The 20,914-nt window shown below is 67.0% G+C and overlaps 3 protein-coding genes and 1 long non-coding RNA gene across 7 annotated transcripts; 1 reads left to right on the top strand and 3 right to left on the bottom strand.

Annotated features, from left to right (window-relative positions):
• Window positions 1–1,881: 1,881 nt before the first annotated feature.
• Window positions 1,882–11,806, bottom strand: GJA4 (gap junction protein alpha 4). Of its 3 annotated transcripts, none has more exons than XM_064525211.1 (2): window positions 11,268–11,806; window positions 1,882–3,841 (listed from the first exon to the last, which is right to left on the bottom strand). In XM_064525211.1, the coding sequence occupies exon 2, from the start codon at window positions 3,818–3,820 to the stop codon at window positions 2,789–2,791; it is 1,032 nt and encodes a 343-aa protein (XP_064381281.1). In that variant the 5' UTR covers window positions 3,821–3,841; window positions 11,268–11,806; the 3' UTR covers window positions 1,882–2,788. The 3 variants fall into 3 exon arrangements, with proteins under 3 accessions (XP_064381281.1, XP_025960443.2, XP_025960444.2); XM_026104658.2 differs by lacking the exon at window positions 11,268–11,806 and adding an exon at window positions 4,636–4,760; XM_026104659.2 differs by lacking the exon at window positions 11,268–11,806 and adding an exon at window positions 4,251–4,312.
• GJB3 (gap junction protein beta 3) lies at window positions 6,572–12,159 on the bottom strand. Its single transcript, XM_064525212.1, has 2 exons — window positions 11,869–12,159; window positions 6,572–9,063 (listed from the first exon to the last, which is right to left on the bottom strand). Exon 2 carries the CDS (start codon window positions 9,025–9,027, stop codon window positions 8,221–8,223), a length of 807 nt encoding a protein of 268 aa, XP_064381282.1. The 5' UTR covers window positions 9,028–9,063; window positions 11,869–12,159; the 3' UTR covers window positions 6,572–8,220.
• A 3,472-nt stretch (window positions 12,160–15,631) lies between these two features.
• LOC112985768 (gap junction beta-5 protein-like) lies at window positions 15,632–17,333 on the bottom strand. 2 transcript variants are annotated; one of them, XM_064525209.1, is made up of 2 exons: window positions 17,262–17,333; window positions 15,632–16,780 (listed from the first exon to the last, which is right to left on the bottom strand). In XM_064525209.1, exon 2 carries the CDS (start codon window positions 16,754–16,756, stop codon window positions 15,944–15,946), a length of 813 nt encoding a protein of 270 aa, XP_064381279.1. In that variant the 5' UTR covers window positions 16,757–16,780; window positions 17,262–17,333; the 3' UTR covers window positions 15,632–15,943. The 2 variants fall into 2 exon arrangements, with proteins under 2 accessions (XP_064381279.1, XP_025960432.1); XM_026104647.2 differs by lacking the exon at window positions 17,262–17,333 and adding an exon at window positions 16,917–17,157.
• A 229-nt stretch (window positions 17,334–17,562) lies between these two features.
• LOC135330697 (uncharacterized) lies at window positions 17,563–19,588 on the top strand. Its single transcript, XR_010392705.1, has 3 exons — window positions 17,563–17,631; window positions 18,456–18,737; window positions 19,108–19,588. It is a non-coding gene; the product is annotated as an uncharacterized LOC135330697 (long non-coding RNA).
• The last annotated feature ends 1,326 nt before the right edge of the window (window positions 19,589–20,914 follow it).

The following is a 20,914-nucleotide window of genomic DNA, read 5'->3' as shown; positions in this document are numbered from 1 at the left end:
GCCCGGCCAGCTCCCGGGTGCAGCGGGACAGGGCCGTGCCGGGGAGCCTGGCCCAGGCTGGGAGCAAGGGAGGAGGCTCCCGCTCTGGGGGGCTGGGAGCGCTGGGCTGTGCCGGGCTGTGCCGTGGGGCTCCGTGGGCACTGGGCTCCTGGGAGCACACAAACCCGCAGACACACAGTCGTGCACCCCACAGGGCCCCTGTCCGTCTGGCCAGCTCTTTCCCTCCTGATTGAAGCATGTCGCATCTCTTCCCAGGCTTTTGCTCTATTCCCAGACCCGTCGGTGCAGAAACAGCCCCGCTTTGGTGCTCAGTTCACCGTCCGGCCATGTCGTGCAGCTGCCGTGCCGGGAGCAGGTTGCACCGGGAAAGCACCTCCGCCTTCGCCCGGGATGAACCCCCCGGGGCTCCCGGGGAGCCTGGAAAAGCCCTGCCAAAGCACAGCCCGGGCGTGGGGACGGTGCTGGCACCTCGGCACAGGCTGCGGCTGCTGCAGACCCCGCCGCGGAGCCGAGCGCCCCATCGCAGAGCGCAGGAGCCCACGGCATCGCTGCCGGGAAATGCAGCTGCAGCCGGGCGCAGGGGCAGCAGCACTGGGAAATGCAGCTGCAGCCGGGCGCAGGGGCAGCAGCAGCTCGGGCACCGCGGCAGGGCCCAGCGTCCCGGCACGGCGCCAGGCTTCGGGAGCGCAGCGCGGTTCCCAGAAAGCGAGCGGAGCAGCCTGTTTACTCAGGAGCTGTGAGAAAGGCCATGCGTGCCTGGCCGGGCCGCTCGCCACCCCCCCGGGCCAGCCAGCAGCCTTATCAGCCCCAAACTTTTATTTGCCTAAGGGCTGCACACCCTCCGCCGGGGGGGCTCGTGCCAGCGGCTCCGCGGCCGCCTCCGCTCGCCGGCGACCCCGGGAAGCCCCCGCGGCGCGGATGCTCTCCGCGCTGTTGTTGTTGGCGCGTGGTGGGTCCCGTCTGGGGGACAGGGGGGTCACGCCGGGTGCCCCCGGCCGCCTCGGTGCAGCGCGGGAACAATAGCGGTGCGCGGAGCCGCGCTCCCGCAGCCCCCCGCCGCCGCCGCCCGGCCCGGGGCTCCCGGCCGTCTTGTTTTCCACCTTGCAGGGCCGCTCGGAAAAGCGTGACGCTCCCCCGGCGCCAACAAAAATATCAGCCCGGGGCCGGAGAGGAGAGCAAACAAAGCGCTGCCCGGCGGGTAAACAGGCTGCGGGGCCGCCGCCGCGGCTGCACCGTTACCTTTCGCACCGGCGTTTCCTCCCGGCCGCCCGGGCCCCCCCCCTCCGCCACGGGGTTTGCAGCTCTGCCGGGGCTCGGGGTGCCCTGCATGCCCCGTCCTCCCCCCGCCGAGGCTGCGGCCGGAGCCCCTGCGGGAAAGGGGTCCCACGGGGGGAGCAGGGCGGCGTGAGCCCCCCGTCCTCCCGCAGCATCCCCATTGCTCTGCCGTGCAGCTCCCAGCCGCTGCCCCCCGTCACCCCCGTTTCAGCCGCACGGAGGTGCTTTCGGCGCGTCACACCCCCCTTGCAGCAGCCCTCGGCCGAGGGAGCAGGCTCTGCCCTGGGCTCCTTTGGCCCAAACCCCCGTCGGGGTTTTATCTGTGGCTCATTTCCACCTATTATGCAGCAGCGAGCGGCTCCGCGGCCTCCACGGGGTTTATCTGCAGCGGAGCCGGGGCGAGAGGCCCCGGGGGGGGCCCAGGGCCGGGCTGAGCCCTGTGCGGGGCTGCAGCGCGCACGTCCCGTCCCAGCCGCGTGCAGCAGCCGGGCTGGCACCGCGGGGAGGGCGTCAACGCAGGCAGGGTCGCGCTCTCCCCCCCGCCAGAGCCCACCGCGGCCCCCGGATCCCCCCTCCCCAGGCCCCACAAAGCACCACAAATCATCATTTCAATTCATCCAATTTTATTTAACAAGTTGCAACATTTCGAGTCTGCCGGGGGGGGGAAATACAAAACAGCGCTGGGAGCAGCGCCCCGGCCCGCAGGCGCCTCTCCGGGCTCCGCGGGAAGCGCACGGAGCGGGTTCCCACGGCACCTCGGTGCGGCAGGAGATGACCTGTGCAAAGTAATAAAAAACCCCTAACCCCCCCCGAACCAGCAATTGCTGGGCTAAGTCCTCCCCCAAAGCCACAGGGCACGAGGGGCCTGGGCGGCACGGCCCCCCCGCTTCACCCGGCCCCGCTGCCCGTTGCACGGCTGCACCTTTAAGGCAGAAAACTTGGTCGTCAGGCCAGCAGGTTAAAAATAACTTAGAGACACACGTCGCATGGGAAAGGGCCCCGGGACGGGACGCGGCGGGGGGGCTCAGGCTCCCAGGGCCACGGAGCGGGCGGCCCTGCAGAGACGGGGGTCACCAGGGCCGACCCAGCCGCCCGCTGCCTCAGTTTCCCCTGCTCGAGCCGGCGTCGCTGTTAACCCTCCCCTCGCTGCTGGCAGCCCTGCAGCAAACACCGCGCTGGCCTTGGCTTGCTGGGGGGTCACAGAAGAAGGATACGGCCGGTGACCAGGACCCGCTACGCGGTGCCCCCGGCCACGGGCCTCCGTGGGGCTGCGGGGGCCGGAGGCAAAGCGCTTCCCACAGCCGATCCTCCCAGAGGATCCTCCCAGCGCCCGGGGAAGCTTCTCCGCGGCTTCCTTGTTTACAGTATACATGGAAAAAAAGAAGAGAGAAAAGGCTCTGCCCTGGGGGACCGCAGGCGCTCGGCCGAGTTCGTCAGCATCAGGTCCCAGAGCGTCCGGCAGCCGGAGGAGCGAGCGGCTCCGGCACGGCGCGGCCGGCACCGGCAGCCAGCGCTAGACGTACTGCTTTTTGGAGGCCGAGCTGCTGGGCCGGCTGCACTGCTTCTCGTCGGGGGCCGGGGCTTCGGCGGCCCTCGCGGCGTAGGGGTCCGACAGGGGCCTGCCGCCGCCGCTCATGGCCAGGTTCTCCTCGTTGTTGAAGTTGGCCCAGTTCTGCTCGCTGGAGAGCTTGTTGTAGGCCTGGTAGGGCGGCGTGTGGCTCTCGCCCATGGGGAGGAAGGGGTAGTGCTTGGGCGGGTAGGGGCCGGGGACCATGTCCTCGGCAAAGGCGTCCCGGGCTGGGCTGGTCGGCGCCGACACCTTCTTGATGTTGCTGAGCAGGTTCTTGCAGCAGAGGTGGAAGAGCTCCAGGAGGTTCAGGATCAAGGAGATCAGGCCCATCACCAGCATGAAGATGATGAAGATGCTCTTCTCGGTGGGGCGGGAGATGAAGCAGTCCACCTGGTGAGGACAGGGGTCCCTCTTGCACACGTAGCGGGGCACCATGGAAAAGCCGTAGAGGTACCACTGGCCAATGAGGAAGCCGGCCTCAAAGATGCTCTTGCAGATCACGCTAATGATGTACGTCCACATCAGGGCCCCTCGGATCTTGAGCCGCCCGTCCTCCGTCACGTAGATCTTGGACATCTTCTTCTCCACCACCGCCAGGGCCTGCTCTATCTTGGGGTCCTTGCTGTGGATGGCCCGAAGCTCGCTTTCCTGCTGCTTCAGCTTCTCCTCCTGCCGGGAGAGATAGACGACGTGGCCCAGGTAAATCAGGGTGGGCGTGCTGACAAAGAGGAACTGGAGCACCCAGTAGCGGATGTGGGAGATGGGGAAGGCTTTGTCGTAGCAGACGTTGGTGCAGCCCGGCTGCTTGGTGTTGCACACAAAGTCCGACTGCTCGTCCCCCCACACGGACTCCCCGGCCAGGCCCAGGATGAGGATGCGGAAGATGAAGAGCACGGTCAGCCAGATCTTCCCGATCACGGTCGAGTGCTCCTGGACTTGGTCCAGCAGTTTCTCCAGGAAACCCCAGTCGCCCATCTTCTAGGGAGCTGCGCACCTCTGCCGGGAGAGAGGAGCGGAAACGAGAGAAGTCAATCCTCCGCTTCCCCCCGGGGAGCCCAGGGCAGAGGGGGCACCCAGCAGCACCCAGCCAGCAGCACCCACAGCTCGCAGCCACCCCAGGGCACGGCTCGCAGCGAGGAGCACGCTGGCTGGCCGTCACGGCACGTGGCCGGCTTGGAGCAGCCCTTGGGTGCGGGAGCAGCCCGGAGCCGCTTCGCCTGCAGCCCTTCACCGTGTCTCCGCCGAAGCGTGGAGAGCAGCGGGGTCGCGGGGAGAGGGAGCCCCAAAAGCACCAGCCCTCGGGGCACAGCACCCCCAGACGGCAGGGACGGTCCCCCAGCTCCCGTCCAGCGGCGCGATGGCAACGCTCCCCCCAGCCCGGCGGGTGCCCACCAGCCCCACTCACCGCGGAGGGACCGGCACGGCTCCGGGACCCCTCAGCGTCACCCCTGCCGCCGGCGAGGCTCCCACGTGCCCCCGCGGGGCGCCGAGCCCTGCGAGCCAGCTGGGAGGGAGGAAGCAGGCACAGCCCTGACTCCTAATTAACCTCTGCCAATTAAGCAAGCAGAGGTGCCAGCTGGCTTGTTAAAGGGCCATCCAGCGCGGCGGGATGCGGGGAGCGCCCTGAGGCAGGGAGCCGGGGCGGGTGACCCCGCGTCCCGAGGCAGAAAGCAGCCGCCCGCCGCGCCGAGCACCCTGCGCCGGGGCAGGGACCACCCGGGCGGCACCGGAGCCCCCCGCGCCGCCGGCCGGCCTCGGGGATGCTGGGGACGGCGGCACCGCTCACTCACCTCTGCGGCACGGGCGGGCGCTGCGAGCGAGCGCCCGGCGCTGGGCACGTCCAGCCTGCGTCTGGCGCGGCGCAGGATGTGAGCAGCCGGGGCCTGGGAGGCTCTGGCCACCGAGGGGACCCAGGGGAGCCCGCGGAGGAGGAGCGCAGGCAGGAAACCCAGGGACCGGGGCTTAAAGCGACAGCCGAGCCGCAGGTGCGCGGGGAGCCGGGCCCCGGGGCCCCCTCGCTTTCCCTCCGGCCTTTCGGGAAGCCCGGCCCCCCCCCCCGGCCCCGTGCAGGGGGGGAAAGGGGCGGCGGGCGCGGAGAGGGCCGCCCGGCCGGGATCCCCCCCGCGCCTGACAGTGAGTGACGGATGGGGCCAGCGCGGCCCGGAAATAGGAAGCTGGAGAAAACAAGTTGGTCGAGACTGAAATAATAATAATCGGCCCAGATCGGGGGCCTCGGGAGCCAAAACCAACACGGCGCGGGGCTGCGGGCCGCTGCAAGCCAGGGCAGCGTCTCAGCGAGTGACGGTGGCCAGCCGGCATCGTGGCATCCCCGCGTGCTCCCGAGGCCGATGCAGCCCCATCCCCGGAGCGGGCATCGGGATGGGGCGAGCGGCACGGGGAGATGTGGCCTGCAGCTGGGTTTCCCCGGATTTCCATTTCCCCGGATTTCCCTGCCTGCAGGCGGAGCGCGGCTCGCGGTGCTGCCCGTGCCGGCAGCCGTCCCCGGAGATGGGGAAGAGCATCCTCCGGCTCTCCTCCGCCAGCCGAGGCTCTTCCACCCGGATGAACCAGCGCACCAGAGGGGGGTCTTGCCCCCCGGTGCCCAACGTGCTGCAGCGGCAGCCCCGAAAGTCGCAGGGTTTGAGCATCCGCAGGCTGCCCGGGAGCTGCTCCGTGCCGGCACGGTTGGGGCCTGCCGGCGTCCAGGCCGCGCTCTCCGCGGAGGCCGTGCCGTCGGTGCGGCGGCGTGCCGGGCACTGGGTGGTGCTGGAGCCACGCGCAGCCCCGAGCCCCGGTGCAGGCCGCCCGGGAGGCCTCGCAAGCACGGCCCGAGCCCGGGGCAGCCAGCCGAGCTTAGCCGAGCGTGCACGGGCTGCGGCACGCGGCCGATTCTGGGCACAGCTCTGCTGCGGGGGTGACGGAGGGTTTCCGCCGGGCGCTGCAGGGCGCGGAGCAGGGTTTGGGTGCGTTTGTGCAAAGGCACCAAGCAGGGGGGCCGGGCAGCGGTTTGAGGAGATGCTGGTGTTTTATGCACAGGCGGGAGTCACGCTGGCTCCACCGGGGATGAAGCCCCACGTGCATCCACCCTCACCGTCCTGCGGCAGCCGTAACCATCCCACCGCGCTTGGCACGGCTGCAACTCACTGCTGCGGGGGCGGCCGGGATTTGGGCTTGGGCAAGCGGGGAAGAAACTGGGCCAGTCCACACGCATGGCAGGATGCCTCTGGTTGCCCAGCACCAAGACGTGGCGTTTCCTCCTCCAAGACAGCCCTGGGGCAGAGCGGTGGGTGGAACAGGAAAAAACATCATTATATTTAATATAAAATAATTGCACCCCACACGCTGCTCTGTCCTCAATACCAGGGTGCTGCGGAGGCGGGAGCACGTCTCCCTCCCCAAACACCACGTCCCTCCCGACCGCCTCCGCTTGACGGCTGCCACCACGGTGTGACCTGATGGCTGTCCCCAGCTGGGGCTGGGCACGCCGGTGCTGGGGCGTCGCTCCGTAACCGCGGAGCAAACGGAGCCGCCCTTGGCTGCCGGTGCTCCTGCTTCCACCTCGCTTTCCCAGCCGGGCTGCTGTGCCCGGCACGCGGGTCCCTGCGCGGTGCACGAAGCCATCGCGCCTGGCCGGTGACAAGGTGCCGCCGCGGGACGGGAGCCGCAGCCGGAAACCCCGGCCGGCCGGAGCGCCAGACCCTTTGCATCGCGCTGCTTAAGGAGAGATTAAACGGAAATCATTGCTATTTGTTGTAATATTTATCAAGGTTTAGTAAATAATTGATGCTGATCCCTCCTTGATTTCCTCGGGGGCCGGCACGTGGTTGCGGTGAATTAAAGCCCAACGGCGCGTGGCAAGCTGGGATAACGCTCCGCAGGCGCCCGGCAGGCCGGGTTCGGGGCAGGCTCACGGGGACCCTCGGCGTCTCTTCCCGCCGAGCCGTTTCCCTCCTCCCTGCTCTCTGTGCCCCCACCGCTCCCAGCCTGGACTCACAGCACGCAGAGCAGGTGCCGGTGTCTACAAACGACATGACATTTATTGGCCTTTTGGACACACAGCTAACGGCCTCGCTGACACGTCCATCCGGGGCTGGAGGGGGTGCGAAGCCCTGGCGCCCGGGGAAGCAGAGGAGCCCGCGGCGGGGGGAAGGGGGGGGGGGCATCGGTGCAGCGCTTGCTTGAGCAAGGAGGGGAAACCTGCCCCTGCCCCCGGGCTGGCAAATCGCCGCAGAGGGGCCGTCGGCAGCCACCCAGAGCCCTGCTCGTCGGTGCTTGCTCCGGGTTCGTGAACGTCTTGCAGCACCACTCTGGGAGTCACGGCAGCTCCTCCTCAGCCCGCAGCAGGACGAGGGCTCTGGCCGTGGAGCTGGTGTTCGGGCACGGCGCCTGGGCATCGGCGAAGCCCTAAAGCACGCTGCACCGCGGTGCAGCCGGCAACGCTTGCAGGCCTTACCTGCATCTGCTCGGCTGCCCCGCCGCCCTTTCTCAGGGGCTTTGGGTTGCTGGGTTTAGTCATTTCTCGTAGGGGTCGAGTGGTTCGGGCACTTTGCAGGCTCAGAAAGCTCGCGGGCCAAGGGGCAGGGTCTCTGAGCCGGGCCGGGCCGGGTGGGAGATCACATCTCCTCTCCCCTGCGGAAAGAACAGACAGGCTGAGGCAGGCTGCTGCCCCGCACCAAGGGGCACCCCGGGACGTGCCCTCCGTCCCGCCGTCCCGCAGCGTTATTCCCTCGACCCTCTGCTCTGTGGGCAGGGCGGAGAGACCGGGAGCCCCTCGCTCACCCCTCTATGACCATGTACCCCAGCTCCAGCGGAGCCCGTGCGGTTACCGGCCCCGTACGGCCCGTCGCAAAAAGGGAGCAGGGGCGAACAGCACCCAGCGGAGACCGTGGAGGTGACAGTCCCTCCAGCGACTTTACATCCATCAATTCTCCCCCGACATAAGGGCACCCGTGGTTCTCCCTCCTCCTCGCCGAGAGGGCTGAGCACGGAGGAGAGCTGCACCCGGCTGTGGGACTGCACGCTCCGGTGCGGTAGCTTAAGGCAACGTGAAGAGCGTGGGCTTCTGCGCTCAGAGGGGCTCCTTGGCTGCCAACCCCTGCAGCACCCACACCAAGAGGGGCTGTCGCACGCAGCGTCCTGCGAGGACCCTGTCCCTTCCTCGCTGCCCTAACAAGCCTTGGCATCCCCAAACGGGGGATGTTCGGTTGGTGGCACCACGCAGGAGGCTTCCCGTGAACGTGCTCCCCCTCCCCGCTATAGCCGTTGAGGTCCCAGCTGAAGAGTCCGGTGGTGGCATTGCAGATGGCCACCTCGGGGCCATTACTCCTGGCGCCCGCCAGGGCGTTTCCCCCCCCTCTTCCCCTTCCACGACCCCGTCAGAGCAAAGTCAAGTCGGGAGCTGAGGCCCGCAGGGCTGCCACAGACCTATGCTGGGACTTGTTTTCCTTCTCCTCCAGCTTGAGGTGGCATCGGCAGGTGGAGGCCTTGCTGTAGTTGACAGAGCGCTTGGTGGGCTTCTTCCATTTCCGTGCAGTCCGGACAACCCGCTTGAAGATGAGGTAGAAGATCTCACAGACGGTGAGGACGATGCAGATGGAGGAGGCCCCAACCATGAAATAGGTGAAGACTTTCTTCTCGGTCGGCCGAGCGATGTAGCAGTCTACAGTGTTGGGGCAGGGGTCCACGCTGGTACACTTCACGAGCCGTGGCAGGTCAAAGCTGTCCCACATTTTGTGGAGGAGGTAGAGGAATAGTATCTCTATGATGAGCTTGAAGAAGAGGCTGAGCAGGTAGGTCCACCACAGCCCACCGTGCTTCTTGCCCGTGTTGCTGTAGAGCTTGGGGCAATTCTCCCCGTTCTTCTCACGGTTCTTCTTCTCGCGGTCTTCCCGGTAGGCCACGTGCATGATGACCAGGAGGGAAGGACAAGTGACAAAGATGAGCTGCAGGGCCCAGAGGCGGATGTGGGAGATGGGGAAGAAGTGGTCGTAGCAGACATTGGTGCAGCCCGGCTGCCGCGTGTTGCAGTCGAAGTCCTTCTGCTCGTCCCCCCACACGCGCTCGGCCGCCACCACGTAGACCAGCACGCGGAAGACGAAGACCACGGAGAGCCAGATGCGGCCGAAGGCCGTCGAGTACTTGTTGACCCCGCTGAGCAGAGCCTGCAGCGTTTTCCAATCCATGGCGGCTGGCGCTGGCGGGGGCCGGAGTCACCCAACCTGGGGGAACGGCCGGAGAAACGGCAGGTGAAGAGACGCAGCGGGAAATAACATCTCGCCCTGCATTGCGGCAGGGCCGGGGCTCTCCCAGGCTCCTCAGCCTCCCTAACTCTCTTCCCCCACACTGCGCCCAGTTTGGGTGGAGGGACCTGTCCCGCACACGTATAATAAATCATGGGCTCAACGGTGGCCCTGCGCTGACTCACAGCGATGTTTAGGAATGACTCAACCTCTTTGCTCTTCCCTCTGATCGAGGCTTTTTGGTAAGTGATGAGGAACCAGGCGAAGTTCCTGCCAGCCCCCGTCCGGGTCTGATTGCGCATGTTGGTATGAATTGGCAGCGGATCCCCGGGAACAGGCCAGGATAAACACGAAGGGGCCGTGCCCTGGCAGTCGGAGGGGACCAGCTGTGCCGGAAGGTTAATACGCCAGCAAAGCACGGGCTTGTGCGAGAAGCAGCCCCGTGTCCTGCAGGGCCCCCGGGGGGGGGGGCAGCGGTGACCCCACGGCACATTTCCATGCGGAGCAGAGACCCCCTCCGGCACGCGGGGGCTGCGGCGGCCCCTGCGGAAGGGCCTTTTGGGGACGGATGGGGACTTCCCATCAGGGCAGCCTGGTCCTGCCCACGGGGATCTCCGGGATGCCGAGCTGCCTGCGTCTCCCATCGCTAGCCCTGCACAGCCCCAGCCTCCCCGGCCTTCGCCTTCCGCACGAGCAAAACGGGGTTAAACTGGGTTAAATTGGCTGCTGTGCCAAAGGTGAAGTGGAGCGGCAGAGCCGGGGATTAGGAGACATGTGAGGGACCGGTTTTCCCTGTCGCAAGGTGACGCCCGCGGGGACCCGAGCGAGCGCGGCGCTGCCGAAAGCGAGAGTCCCGGCGTGGCACCGGCCGAGCGGTGCCGGGCTCGAAAGCGCCGCCGGGAGTGGTTGGGTCCCGACGGCGGGAGCTTTCCTGCTGCAGGGAAGCAACAGGCGGAAAGAAGACGGCTGGATTTAGAAATCCCAGGTTGCTTTGTTTTTGCCCAGAGATGTTAGCGACAATTGTCTTCGCGGTTGTAAATGCGTCTGCGGCGATGCAGGGCTGCACGAGAAAACCTGGCCCGGCACGGCCCCGGGCTGTTAACTTTTATGGAGTCGCTCGGAATAACCTTTACTCCTGCTGCAGTGGGAGAGCGAGAGCCACCGCTCCCAGGCGCCCCAGAGGGATTTACGCCATGTGCGGGGTTTGGACAGGTGCTCGGAAGATCAGAGGGAAACTCCCTGCAAAACTGGGGCAAGTAAGGAGGGGCAAGGCCTGCGCGGAGACCGGGGAGCACTGGCAACGCTCAGAAGAGATTTTTTTTGGTGTGTTTTATTTGCATTTGCAAGAAGAGCTCAGTTTCGTGAACAGCTGCAGAACTCTGCTTATCTTTGTTCAAAGTCTAGGACAATTTGAGCTCAAAACGCCTCACTTTCCTCAGTAATGGTCCAATTTTTAAGCAAACATTCCAGGATTTTGGAGGTTTTAGCTGGGAAAAGTGCTATTTCCAGCTTGCAAGCCATGCTCGCATTGCTGGGCCAAACTGGCCACTTTGCCAAGTAAAAGAAATGGCCACCCCTGGGCTATGGGACAGAACTGCAGAAGCGTCACTGCCAAAACGACACGTAGAAATGAGCCCGTATTCCCCACGTATCGCTGCTGCGAGCAGCTGCAGGCAGCACCTCTGCCGCAGCAAGCCGGAGCGCGGGGAGTTTGCGCCACTCACGCAGAAGGAATGTGCCCACGGCGGGGAGGCACCGCGGGGGGGGGCAGAGCCGCCGCCGACTCGCCCAGCAGGTTCGGGATGGAGCCGGGGTGCCGTGCGGTGCATCCCGTTCCCGGCCGCCCGCGAGTCCCATCGGCCGCGGCCGGATCCGACCCGGCAGGAGCGCTCGGTCCCGGGCACCGCTGCTCTCACCGCCCGCTCGCAGCCCGGCCGTGGGACCGAGCCATGCAGCGGGAGCCGCGCTGGCCCCAACGTCCCCCAAACGCCATAGGTTTGAGCCGCTGTTCCTCTCACCCAGCCCCAAGAGCATCGCCAGCTCGTTGCCTCCCCGCTGGGCCCGGCCGCGATTGCTTATCCGCCCTTCCCGCGAGCGAGGCGGTGCCGGTCCCTCTCCCAGCGGGGCAGACCCGCTCCGGCCCCAGCAAACCCCGCGCCGCCCGTTTCCACCCCGGGACGTACCTGGGACCGGCTCGGGCTCCTCGCCCGCTTACCGGGGCATCGCGGCGGCGCGCCGGCGCTCGGGGTGCCCTCGCCGCTGGAGTCGCGTCCGGGGAGCGCTGCACCGCGCCAAGCAGCGTCCTGGCTCTGCGAGGCAGCAGCGGAGCCTCAGGCGCTGCCCGGAGCCCGCGGAGCCCCGGCCCCGCCACCCCGCGCCCTCGCTGCCTCGGAGCTGCTCCGACAGCCACGGCCTCAGCCCAGCGTGCCGGCTCCGGAGGAGGGCGTGCGGGGTCCCGCGGCAGCGTGCCGGCCCCGCTCCGCGCAGCGCCTCTGCCAGCCGCCGCTCTCGTCTCGCCTGCCCGTGCGGGACCGGGAGAGCCGCCTCCCCGGGAGCGTGCTGCGGCACGCCGGGCGGGCGGCAATCGCGGCGCTTTCGCTCAGCCCTCTGCCCGCCGGCTCTGAAAGCGGGAGCGGGGAGCCGCCGCTCTCGCCCCAACGCCCGGCCCGGGGCTGACGGCAACCGCGGCTCCCACCTGCCTCCCGCGCGGCCGAGCTGCCCCATCCACCCACCTTAACCCGCAAACGCAGCCGCCCACCCACCCCGCGGCCCCCCGCCACCCACCTGCCCGGCTCCGCCGCTGCCGCCGGAGCAGCCCGGTGCCAGCTGCGGCCATGGACCCGCAGCGGGGCGGGAAGGGGCCGGGGAGCGCCGCACGCCCGGGGCGTGGTGCACGGCGTTGTGCAAGGTCCGCAGCCGCCCGGCCCCGCGAGCCCTGGCCGCCGGCCAGCAGCAGCGGGGCCACCGTGTCGGCGCGCTCGGCTCTCCTGCCACCAGCTCGCTGCGTCACGGCCCGGTCCTGCCCCGCGTGGCTGCAGGGCGTCGGGCCCGAAAGCGCCCCGCTCCTGCCCGGGGTGCAAAGGTGCCGGAGCAGGCGGGGGGGGGGGGGCATGAGTCCAGCAAACAGCTCCCACGGCGCTTGTCGGCTCCGCGCACGCATGCACGCGCTCGGGCCGAGCAGCAAAGACGGGTCGAGTCCTGCGGCGGGATCTGCCGGGCCGGGGTCCTCCGCCGGCAGTGCCAGCGGCTCCGTCCGCCCGGCACGGTCTGGCTCTAGGCGCTGCAAGGAGCCCGGGGAGAGCCCGCGCCGTGCGCCGGTCGCACCTTCCCGCACGCCGTGCCAGCGGGACGCAGCCCTGCAGCCCGAGGCGAGCAGGACCGACTGCAACTGTTCTAAGAACCACAAGTTCTGCCCGTGCTACCCAGTTCTGAATGGTTTTGCCCTAATAATACTTCTGCCACAGAGCATCGGTCTCTCCACCCTGTAGCAATGTGCAGCTACCGCTGACCTGCTTTGACCTGCTCCCGTCCTGCCAACGTGGCCCCGCAGAGACTGGTTTCCCTCGACCCACTGTTTCCCCGCTCCGGCGGTGGAGCCGGCGCTCCGGCATGCCGTGGGGCCGGGAGACGCGCACGCCGCGGTGCCGCCGCCGGAGCGGGCAGGGGGTCTGCAGCGCAGCCGGCACTCGCTCCCGAGGGGTTTGCTTCGCACGCTTGTCGGAGACAGGCAGCCGCTCAAACGCACGCTGGAGCCCGGTGGGGGTGCATGCCTGCCCCCCCCCCCCAAGGGACAGTGACACCGGTGTCCAGGGCCCTGCTTGCCCCGGGCTCCAGGAGCCCCGCGCCCCAGCCCAGCCCCGGCGCCGCAGCGAGGTTTCCCAGGCGGACGGGAGCCTCCCCCCGCCCAGGAGCCGGCCGTGTACATTTTTCCTTGCCTATCAGCAGGATCAGGAATTTAAGCTATTTTGCAGCGAGCCGGTGCGGCAGGAGCAAGCGCAGAATTTCGGGAGCCGTGACCTTTGAGAGGGAAAACAAAGCGGAGAAGGGAGGGAGAGGAGAAACGCCCAGGAAGTTTGATTTCTCCCTAAGGCGGCGGTCGCCTCCCCCCCCCCCCCCCCCCCCCCCCCCCCAATTCCCTGCCAGCGATAACATCGCTTTCTTCCCCTTCTGCCCCGAAAGGGCCGGGGGATGAGTGGCCCCGTGGCGCCGGGCTGCCCCGAGCAGCCTCTGGGCCCCAAGCGCAGCGTTTCGGGGGGGACCCGTCCCTCGCCGCCGCCCTGCCGGAGCTCGCCCGGCCCCGGAGCGGAGGAGCCGCTTTGCCAGCGGATTTCCCCCGAGGCACCTGGGTGGGGATAAAAAAACACCTCGTGCTTGCTCACGCCCGGGCGGGTATTCGGGCGTCCCAGCCGGAGCGAGAGCCTCTGTCTTGCCGCCGTTCGGATGAGCTCGTGCCGCTCGCTGCTTTTTGCTGCCTGTGCTCTCGAGGCTTGAGAAATCACACCTAGCTCGGTCCCCGTCGCCCGCCTGCCCGCGGGGAGACCCCCCTCCCGGACCCGCTCCAGCCCGACCCCGAGACTCGGCTCCTGCTTGATGCGATGCGGGGTGCAAGTCCTCAGTGCCGCGTGCGACCGCTAAAACCCCCCGGTGCAGTGCAGGGCCCGAGCTGAGGTCCCTCGCAGCGGAAATAATCGAGCAATGGGGCACGCAGCCTCCAAACACCGCCAGAAACAGCTCAAAGTCTCCTTAAAAGGGGCCTGAGTCGGGCATCGTGGGATGGAGGGACTCAGCCGGCTCCGAACCCGCTGCCTTTGATGCCCTGCTCCCTCCCCGCGGCGCTCCGGCCCTGGGAGGAAACCTCCCAGGCGCAGAAGTGCGGGAGCGCGGGAGCACGGGAGCGCGGGAGCTGCGGAAGCATGGGAGCACGGGAGCAGGCACCGGGGCACCGACGCGCTCAGGCACGTTGGCAATAAATCACACGGGTTTTCTCCGATTCCTGGCACAGAAGCAGTTTTCAGACGGTGACGAAAACAGACCCAGCAGGGCAGGGGCAGGCTGTTTTGGACCAGCACTGGGGGCACATGAGCCCCTCCGTGTCCAATGAGGGGCAGATCTTGCTGGGCTGGATTGAGTGATTTTAAAATCCCCTCTCCCCCAAATTCAAGGTTTTTCTCTCCCAAGGGGCCTTTGGAGCGCCCCTTATGAGCAAACGCGAGCCCTGTGTGAGGATGCAAAGGCTGGAAAACAGTCACCTTTTCCTGTAGCTCTCCCCAGTTCTCCTTTGCTTTGCCAGTGACCCCAGTCCCATTTATGAACCAAACGCCGCGTGCTGCAGTGAGACAGCCAGGTTTCAGCCCCCAGCCGATTCCTGCAGCACCGACCGGGGCGATCCCAGCTCCCTCCGGTGCAAAGCCCAGAAACGCACCAGAAGGAAAAAGCAACGGCCCCGCTGCCGCCCCGACGCCGAGCCCGGTGGTGCAGGACACCCCGAGCCACGCGGCACCTCCGCAGCCCCGTGCGCGAGGTGGGGACACGCCACAGCAGCCGGGTTTGCTAATAGAGGCTAGTCCTGATCAACAGCGGCGAACCTTGCTTCAGAGCAAACAGCCCAGCCCCGGCGCTGAATCGGGGGCGAGGGCTCGCGCACAAAGCACAGCCCCAGCCCGCCGGCGTTCAAGGTTTCGGCAGAGCAGATTTGCAGGTGGATAATGCAGCGGCGGCGGCTCGTGGAGAAATAATAATCACACCCTCTAAATAAAGTGAAACTAGTAACAGATCAAGCTGCATGTTCAGCGTTAATGTTACTTGCGAGCGCGTTTGCCATGAAATTATTGTTAATTATTCATCCCGGCTAATGTTCAGTTACAGCTGATGGCCTTAGAAATTGCAGTGCAGCCTGAGTCATGGAAAAGCACGGCCTATTACAGCCATAAACAAGATCATATTCTGTCATTTAATGTTATTGTTTAATCAATGGTTGGGGTGTTCTTCCTCGCCTTTCCTCGGCTGTTCGGCTCGGGTGTTTTCCCCGGCTTTGCGGCACAGCCTGGCACCCGCGGCGGGCTGGGTCTGCCTGTCGCACACCGCGCTCCTTGCTTCGGCGGTGCCGGCACCGAGCTCCCGCGCTGCCAGCGCCTCGCCGGCTTGCAAAGTCTGCAAACCAGATTCCTTTGCGAAAAATTGCGAAAGCTTTTAATGGGGCGTGGAGAGCCCTTGAAATCAACCCACTCCCACCCGTCGACTCGGGCGATGCGAGGACGAGGGCTGCCCCGGGCTGCGTGCCCCCCCGCCCTGCTTCCCGCGCCCCCAGACCGCTCGGGGGGCCAGTGCCGCGCGCGATGCCGCTGCGGGACTGGGGCTGCCTGATGGCCAGCAGCTTTCCCGTGGCGGCCCCGAGCCCTCGGCAGGCGACCAGCCACCACGGTCAGTCCGCGACGCAGCTGGAGGTGGCCGTGGGGCAATGTGTCCCCGGGAGGAACACGGTCCTCGTCTCCCTCTTGGGTCCTCGCTGCCGGTTTTACGCCTGGAGAGCAGACCAAGCTGACCATCGTTTCTTAGAGGCAGAAGCTTTTATTTGCTGTGAAATTATGCTCAAAGCCAGACGGAGTGGGTGCACGATGGCTGGACCGCGCGGCTCGAGTGCACCGGGGCTGCATCCCGGCCCCGGCGGCGCGCAGCACGGCGGCTCTCGGAGAGCGCGCGCACGTCCCGCAGCACCTGCCCTCACCCAGCCCGTCGGCACGACGTCCTGCGTCTTCCCCGAGAGACGCAGGGTCAAAAGCCGACGTACAACCCCCTCCCCGAGCTGCCCTGGCGGAGGGGCAGCTCCCTCCCGCGGGACGGCGCCTGCATCCCCCGGCCCCTAGGGAAGGGCCTCTTCGTCCTGCAGCGCGCCGGCAGGGACGGAGGCCACGGGGGGCTTGTAGTCCGTCCCCTGGAAAACCTGCCCCCCGGCTTCGGCCGAGTCTGCGCGGGAGGGAGCGCGGTCCCGGCGGCGCCCGTGGTCCTCCCCGCGCCGGGCGCCCAGGCGCTCGCGGCAGCGCTTGCCTATCAGGTAGCCGGCCTCGACGAGGCTCAGCACGATGCAGACGCAGGCGGTGACCACCATGAAGAGGGTGAAGATGTTCTTCTCGGTGGGCCGGGAGATGAAGCAGTCCACGACGTTGGGGCACGGCGGCAGCTCGCACTTCACCACGCGCGGCAGGGTGTAGTTCCGGTAGAAGCGGTAGAAGATGTAGAGGAAAATCACGTCCACGGCGGCCTTGAAGACGAGGCTGAGCAGGTAGGTCCACCACAGGCCTCCCCGCTTCTTGCCGGGGTCGGGGTAGCCGCGGCGGCCGCCGTCCCCCTCGGCGGCGCGGTGCCGCTGCGCCTTGGCCTCCCGGTAGGCCACGTGCATGATGACGAGCAGGGAGGGACAGGTGACCAGGATGAGCTGCAGGGCCCAGAGGCGGATGTGGGAGACGGGGAAGAAGTGGTCGAAGCAGACGTTGCCGCAGCCCGGCTGCCGCGTGTTGCAGTCGAAGTCCTTGTGGTCGTCGCTCCAGACCCGCTCGGCCGCCACCACGTAGACCAGCAGGCGGAAGATGAAGACCACGGAGAGCCAGACGCGGCCGAAGGCCGTCGAGTACTTGTTGACCCCGCTGAGGAGCCCTTCGAACACCCCCCAGTTCATGGTCCCCCGATGCCGTCACCTAGCCTGGCGAGAGAGAGAAACCCCCCTGGAGCCGGCCCGCATCCCTCTGCCGCCCGGCCGAGCCCCGGCGAGCGCGGTCCGTGCCCGGCTCAGCCCCGAGCCGCCCCCCCGCCGCCTCCCCCGGCTCCCGGCTCGTTACCCAGGCGGCTGTTGCGACTTTCCCTCGCGTCGCCGCGCATGGCCCCAGCCGGCAACGCGTCGGAGCAGGGCAAGGCGTGAATCACCCGCGCGGCCCGCGGCACCGCCGCCGCCTCCTCTCCCACCGCTGGAATCCGCCGCGTCTCCCCCGCCGCGGGAGGAGGCCGTCGCGCCCCGGCCACGTCACGTCGCCTCCCCGTCCCGGCGGCACTGCCACTAGAGCAGCGCTTGCCCCCTCGGCGGGGTGGCGCGGGGCTGCAGACGCAGGCGTGCAACCGGAGACGTGCAGGCGCGAGCACGTCCAGCCTTGCCTTGCAAAGCTCCCGCGGCGCCCGGGGCTCCTCACCTGCGGGGCGGCCGTCTGCCCGTCCGCTGCTGCCGGCAGCATCGCCCGGCGCCGCGTGATTCACCCCCGGCTCCGGCAGCGAGGAGGAGATTCCCGGCAGGAAGGGCTCCCGGGGAGGGACCGGGTTTGGGGCAGAGCCCCGCGTGCCCCGTTGGCTGCTGGATTTCACGAAGGGCTGTGGCCGCCCTACGCCCGTCGCGGCGGGGTGCCGGGGATGCTCGGCCCCATGGCACCTGCACGCCCGTGCCTGCCCCGGCCAGCCGCAGGCTCCTGCGCGGCACAGCCAAAACCAGGCTTTTTCCCGGGAGCTGCCCCACGCGGGGACGGTGCTGGCGGCTCCGGCGATGCCGCTCGGGGCGGGAGAGCCCAGGTAGGAACCGTCTGGGGAGCAAACGCGAGCTTCGCTTGCAATTCCACTGGGCTTTTTAAAAATGCAGAGAAACAAATCTAAACAGCTGTAGAGTAAATTACCGTTGTTTGCCGATGGCTCCAGGGAAGAGTTCGGCAATTTTGAATCAAACAAGCCCGTTTTTTCACACGCCTGCTCAGCGGCTGTGACGGGAAGCGGGTCTCTGTCCCCCCCGCGCCGGGCAGGGACCCTGCGCCCCTTTGCCGAGGCTCCAGCCCTGGGGGGGCATTTCCCCCGGGGGCCTGAACACCGTCACCTCCTGCTGCTTTGTGGCCTACAGTCCCCTCGTTAGGGCAATCACAGCCCCGCCGGGGGCTGATCTCCTCCCAGAGACCCGGCGAGTGGACGGGGGGGGGGGGGGGGGGGGGGGGGGGGGGGGGGTTTGCACGGCCCCCGGCATGGGCGAGACCGACGTGGCGCCTGCAACGACGCTGCTGGGATCTGGCCAGCCCCAGGCTGAGCCCAGCGCGAGCCCGCACCGTCGGAGCCCGGGACGGTCCCGGCTCCCGGGACGTTTGCGCCTCGCTGACGCTGCGAGCGCAGGGCCGGGGCGAGGCACGGCTCGCCGGGGTGCCGGGGCTGCGTGGCAAATCTCGGCAGGCCTCTGCCGGCGGCACAGCTCCGCGGTGCTGCTCCACGGGGCGCGACGGCGGCGGACGGGGCCGGGGAGCAGCACACGCAGCCGGGGCCTTCGCCAGCAGCAGCGCTTCGTCTTCTGGTTACGAGCCCCACCAGTACGTTTTCTCTACAGCGTGAAATATTAACAACGCTTTGCATTTATATAGCGTCATTCATCCAGGAGCTGCCGGCCGAGCTCCTGACACGAGCCGAACAACACAGCAAGCTCGGAGAGGAGGCAGGTACGCAGGATTGCGCCCATTTTCCTGCTGCACCCGCTGAGGCAGAGCTTCCTGCACGGCAGCCGTGCCTGGCTGCCAGGCTTAGATGCCCGCAGCTGGGGGTTCCCCGGGGCTGCCCTGCTCGCTGCATGCGGCATTTTGGCAAGAGGCAAAGGAAGCTGCCAAGAGACAAATCGCCTTGGCTGCTGCTGCAGGATGCTGGAGCAGGTAATAACGGGGAACCGCAGGAGCCTCGGGAAACCGGGCCCAGGGCGTTGCTGGGAGCAGCACCCGGCTCTCGGCAGCTCCCAGCACCCGCGGGAGACGCTGCCAGCCCTGCTCGGCTGCCGGCGCGTGCGGGGGTGCGAGGACCCGCCGCGGGGCTGGGGCAGAGCGGCGACCCGGGGGGCTCGAGCCAGCATCCCGGCCCCGCGGCGGGCAGGGCCTCAGGTGGAAGCCACCACAGAAACACCAAACGCTGCCCGCGACTGCTTCCACGTTGCCTTTTTCTCGAAGGCTTTGGAATTGCAACAAACGTTTTTCATTTTGCAAAACAATAATGATATTCAGAACTTTTTTTGTCCCCTTTCCCTGGCAGATTTTGCAGTTTTGAAGTGCAGCAAATCTCGTGACTGTCACTTCACGCACTCGGCACAGCTGGAGCCTGCCCGCTTCTCCACCGAGCCAAGGGCATCGCCAGGGGACGTTTCGGAGCAGCTCCCGTCCTCTGCCAGCGGCTCCAGGATGAACGGGAACCAGCGTGCTGCTGGGACGGACGCTTTACGACCGATCTAGATGCGTTTCTGCTAGGAGGTGTAACTTGTACCCCAAAACCAAGCTGAGGGAATGACCTTGGCGGCTCAGCGGCGCTTCCCCTGCTGTTAATTAAAGAGCGGCAGCAGCGCGGCTGCTGTGCAGCAGCACGGTCCCCTCGGAGCGCGGATTCACGCAGCTTTCCATGGCTTTCGAAGCTGAGCCCTCCCAGGGCACGGGGCACGGTGGGAGCCACGGGATCCCCTCTGCAGCCGGGACGGAGGGCAGGTCCGCGCGAGAGCCCCCGCCGGTCCCCCCCGGCAGCTGCTGCGATGTTACTGATAATGCTGCTGATTTTGCAGGGAAGAGGCGGCTGGGGAGGGAGCAATTGGGGGCAGTTAGGAAACCTGTCAGCCTGGGAAAGGCAGGCGCCAACGCGACGGGAGGGCTCCTGCTGCAGGAAAGCAGCAGGCAGAAAACCAGGGGAAAAGGGCTATTTTCATCTTACGAAAGCGGCCTCGCTTTTATACCCTCCCTGAGGGCTGTAGCACGAGATCAGGGCAGAGGCTCTTACACACCGGCTCAGCAGGAATCGCTCCCGTGTTCCCTGATGTTACATGCGGATGCTGCTTAGTAGGGCAAAATCCCATTATTAATGCTGGATAAATATAGCAAAATAGGTTCTGGGCGAAATTATAGCCTGGTGGTGAACGGCACGTCAGCCTCGGTGTCCTCGATGATCGCGGTGGGCCCTGACAGCCGTCAGTCAGCGCCGCGGGGAAGGGCAGGCAGGGAGCCGCGAGGGCGAGCAGGACTTGCTTCCCCCCCAGGACGCCTGGGCCCCGCGTGGCGCGAGTGCAAGCGGCAAAACCCCGCGGGGGCCGGGAGCCGCCGGGAGACTCGGGCGGGCTCAGCACTGTTTGCACAGCCCAGAAGCCCGCTGCTCCCTCCAGCTAACGCGCTTGCTGTTCAAAGAAGAAGGCACCTTGTTTGCAGACAATTAAAAAAAACCCAAACAGATTAGTGAAAACTAAACACGGAGCTGGCTGGATGCTGGCTAGGGCACCGTGAGCACCCAGAGCCCCAGGGTTTCCCACCCAAAGCACTCTATGCAGCGCTCCTGGGGCTGGAGGAGGAGGAAGACTGCGATTAAAGCAAAGCTGGTGAGAAGGTGGCACTGCTAACGAGGCTGACAGCAATTAAACCGCCCCGCTGCAGCACCGGCGGGGTGAGGGGAGTGTGCTAATGAGGAAGGGACTCTGTCGCGCTGGGCAGAGCTGCGCTCCTCAGCAGCCCGGCCACGGTGTTGGGGTCCAGGTTCACCAAAAAAAGAGTTTGCAGAAGCCTGGTCTCTACTGCGCTTCTGTCGCGGTCGGACCTGCAGGTATCGCAGGACCGTGTAGCGCGAGGCAGCCCTGCGCGGGCCGGGGGGACGGGGAGCTGCAGCCCGGAGCAGTCGCGCAGCCACGTCCCCACGTCACCCAGCTGGCAAAGGGACCCCGGTGTCCCAGCTCTGCTCTGGGGGCTCTTTAGCAGCTCTTCCATTGCAAGCCAGTACCCAAGGAGTCTGGATTAGAGCAGCGAAGTCTCCACGGCACAGCCTGGTAGCAGCCGTCTAGCATAGCCGGGACCCATTAATCTGCTAATATTTA

Source organism: Dromaius novaehollandiae, chromosome 23 (assembly GCF_036370855.1).
Source record: "Dromaius novaehollandiae isolate bDroNov1 chromosome 23, bDroNov1.hap1, whole genome shotgun sequence".
NCBI classification, from domain to species: domain Eukaryota; kingdom Metazoa; phylum Chordata; class Aves; order Casuariiformes; family Dromaiidae; genus Dromaius; species Dromaius novaehollandiae.
Note: the sequence above shows the minus strand (reverse complement) of the source record. Positions and strands in the feature narration are given on the sequence as shown.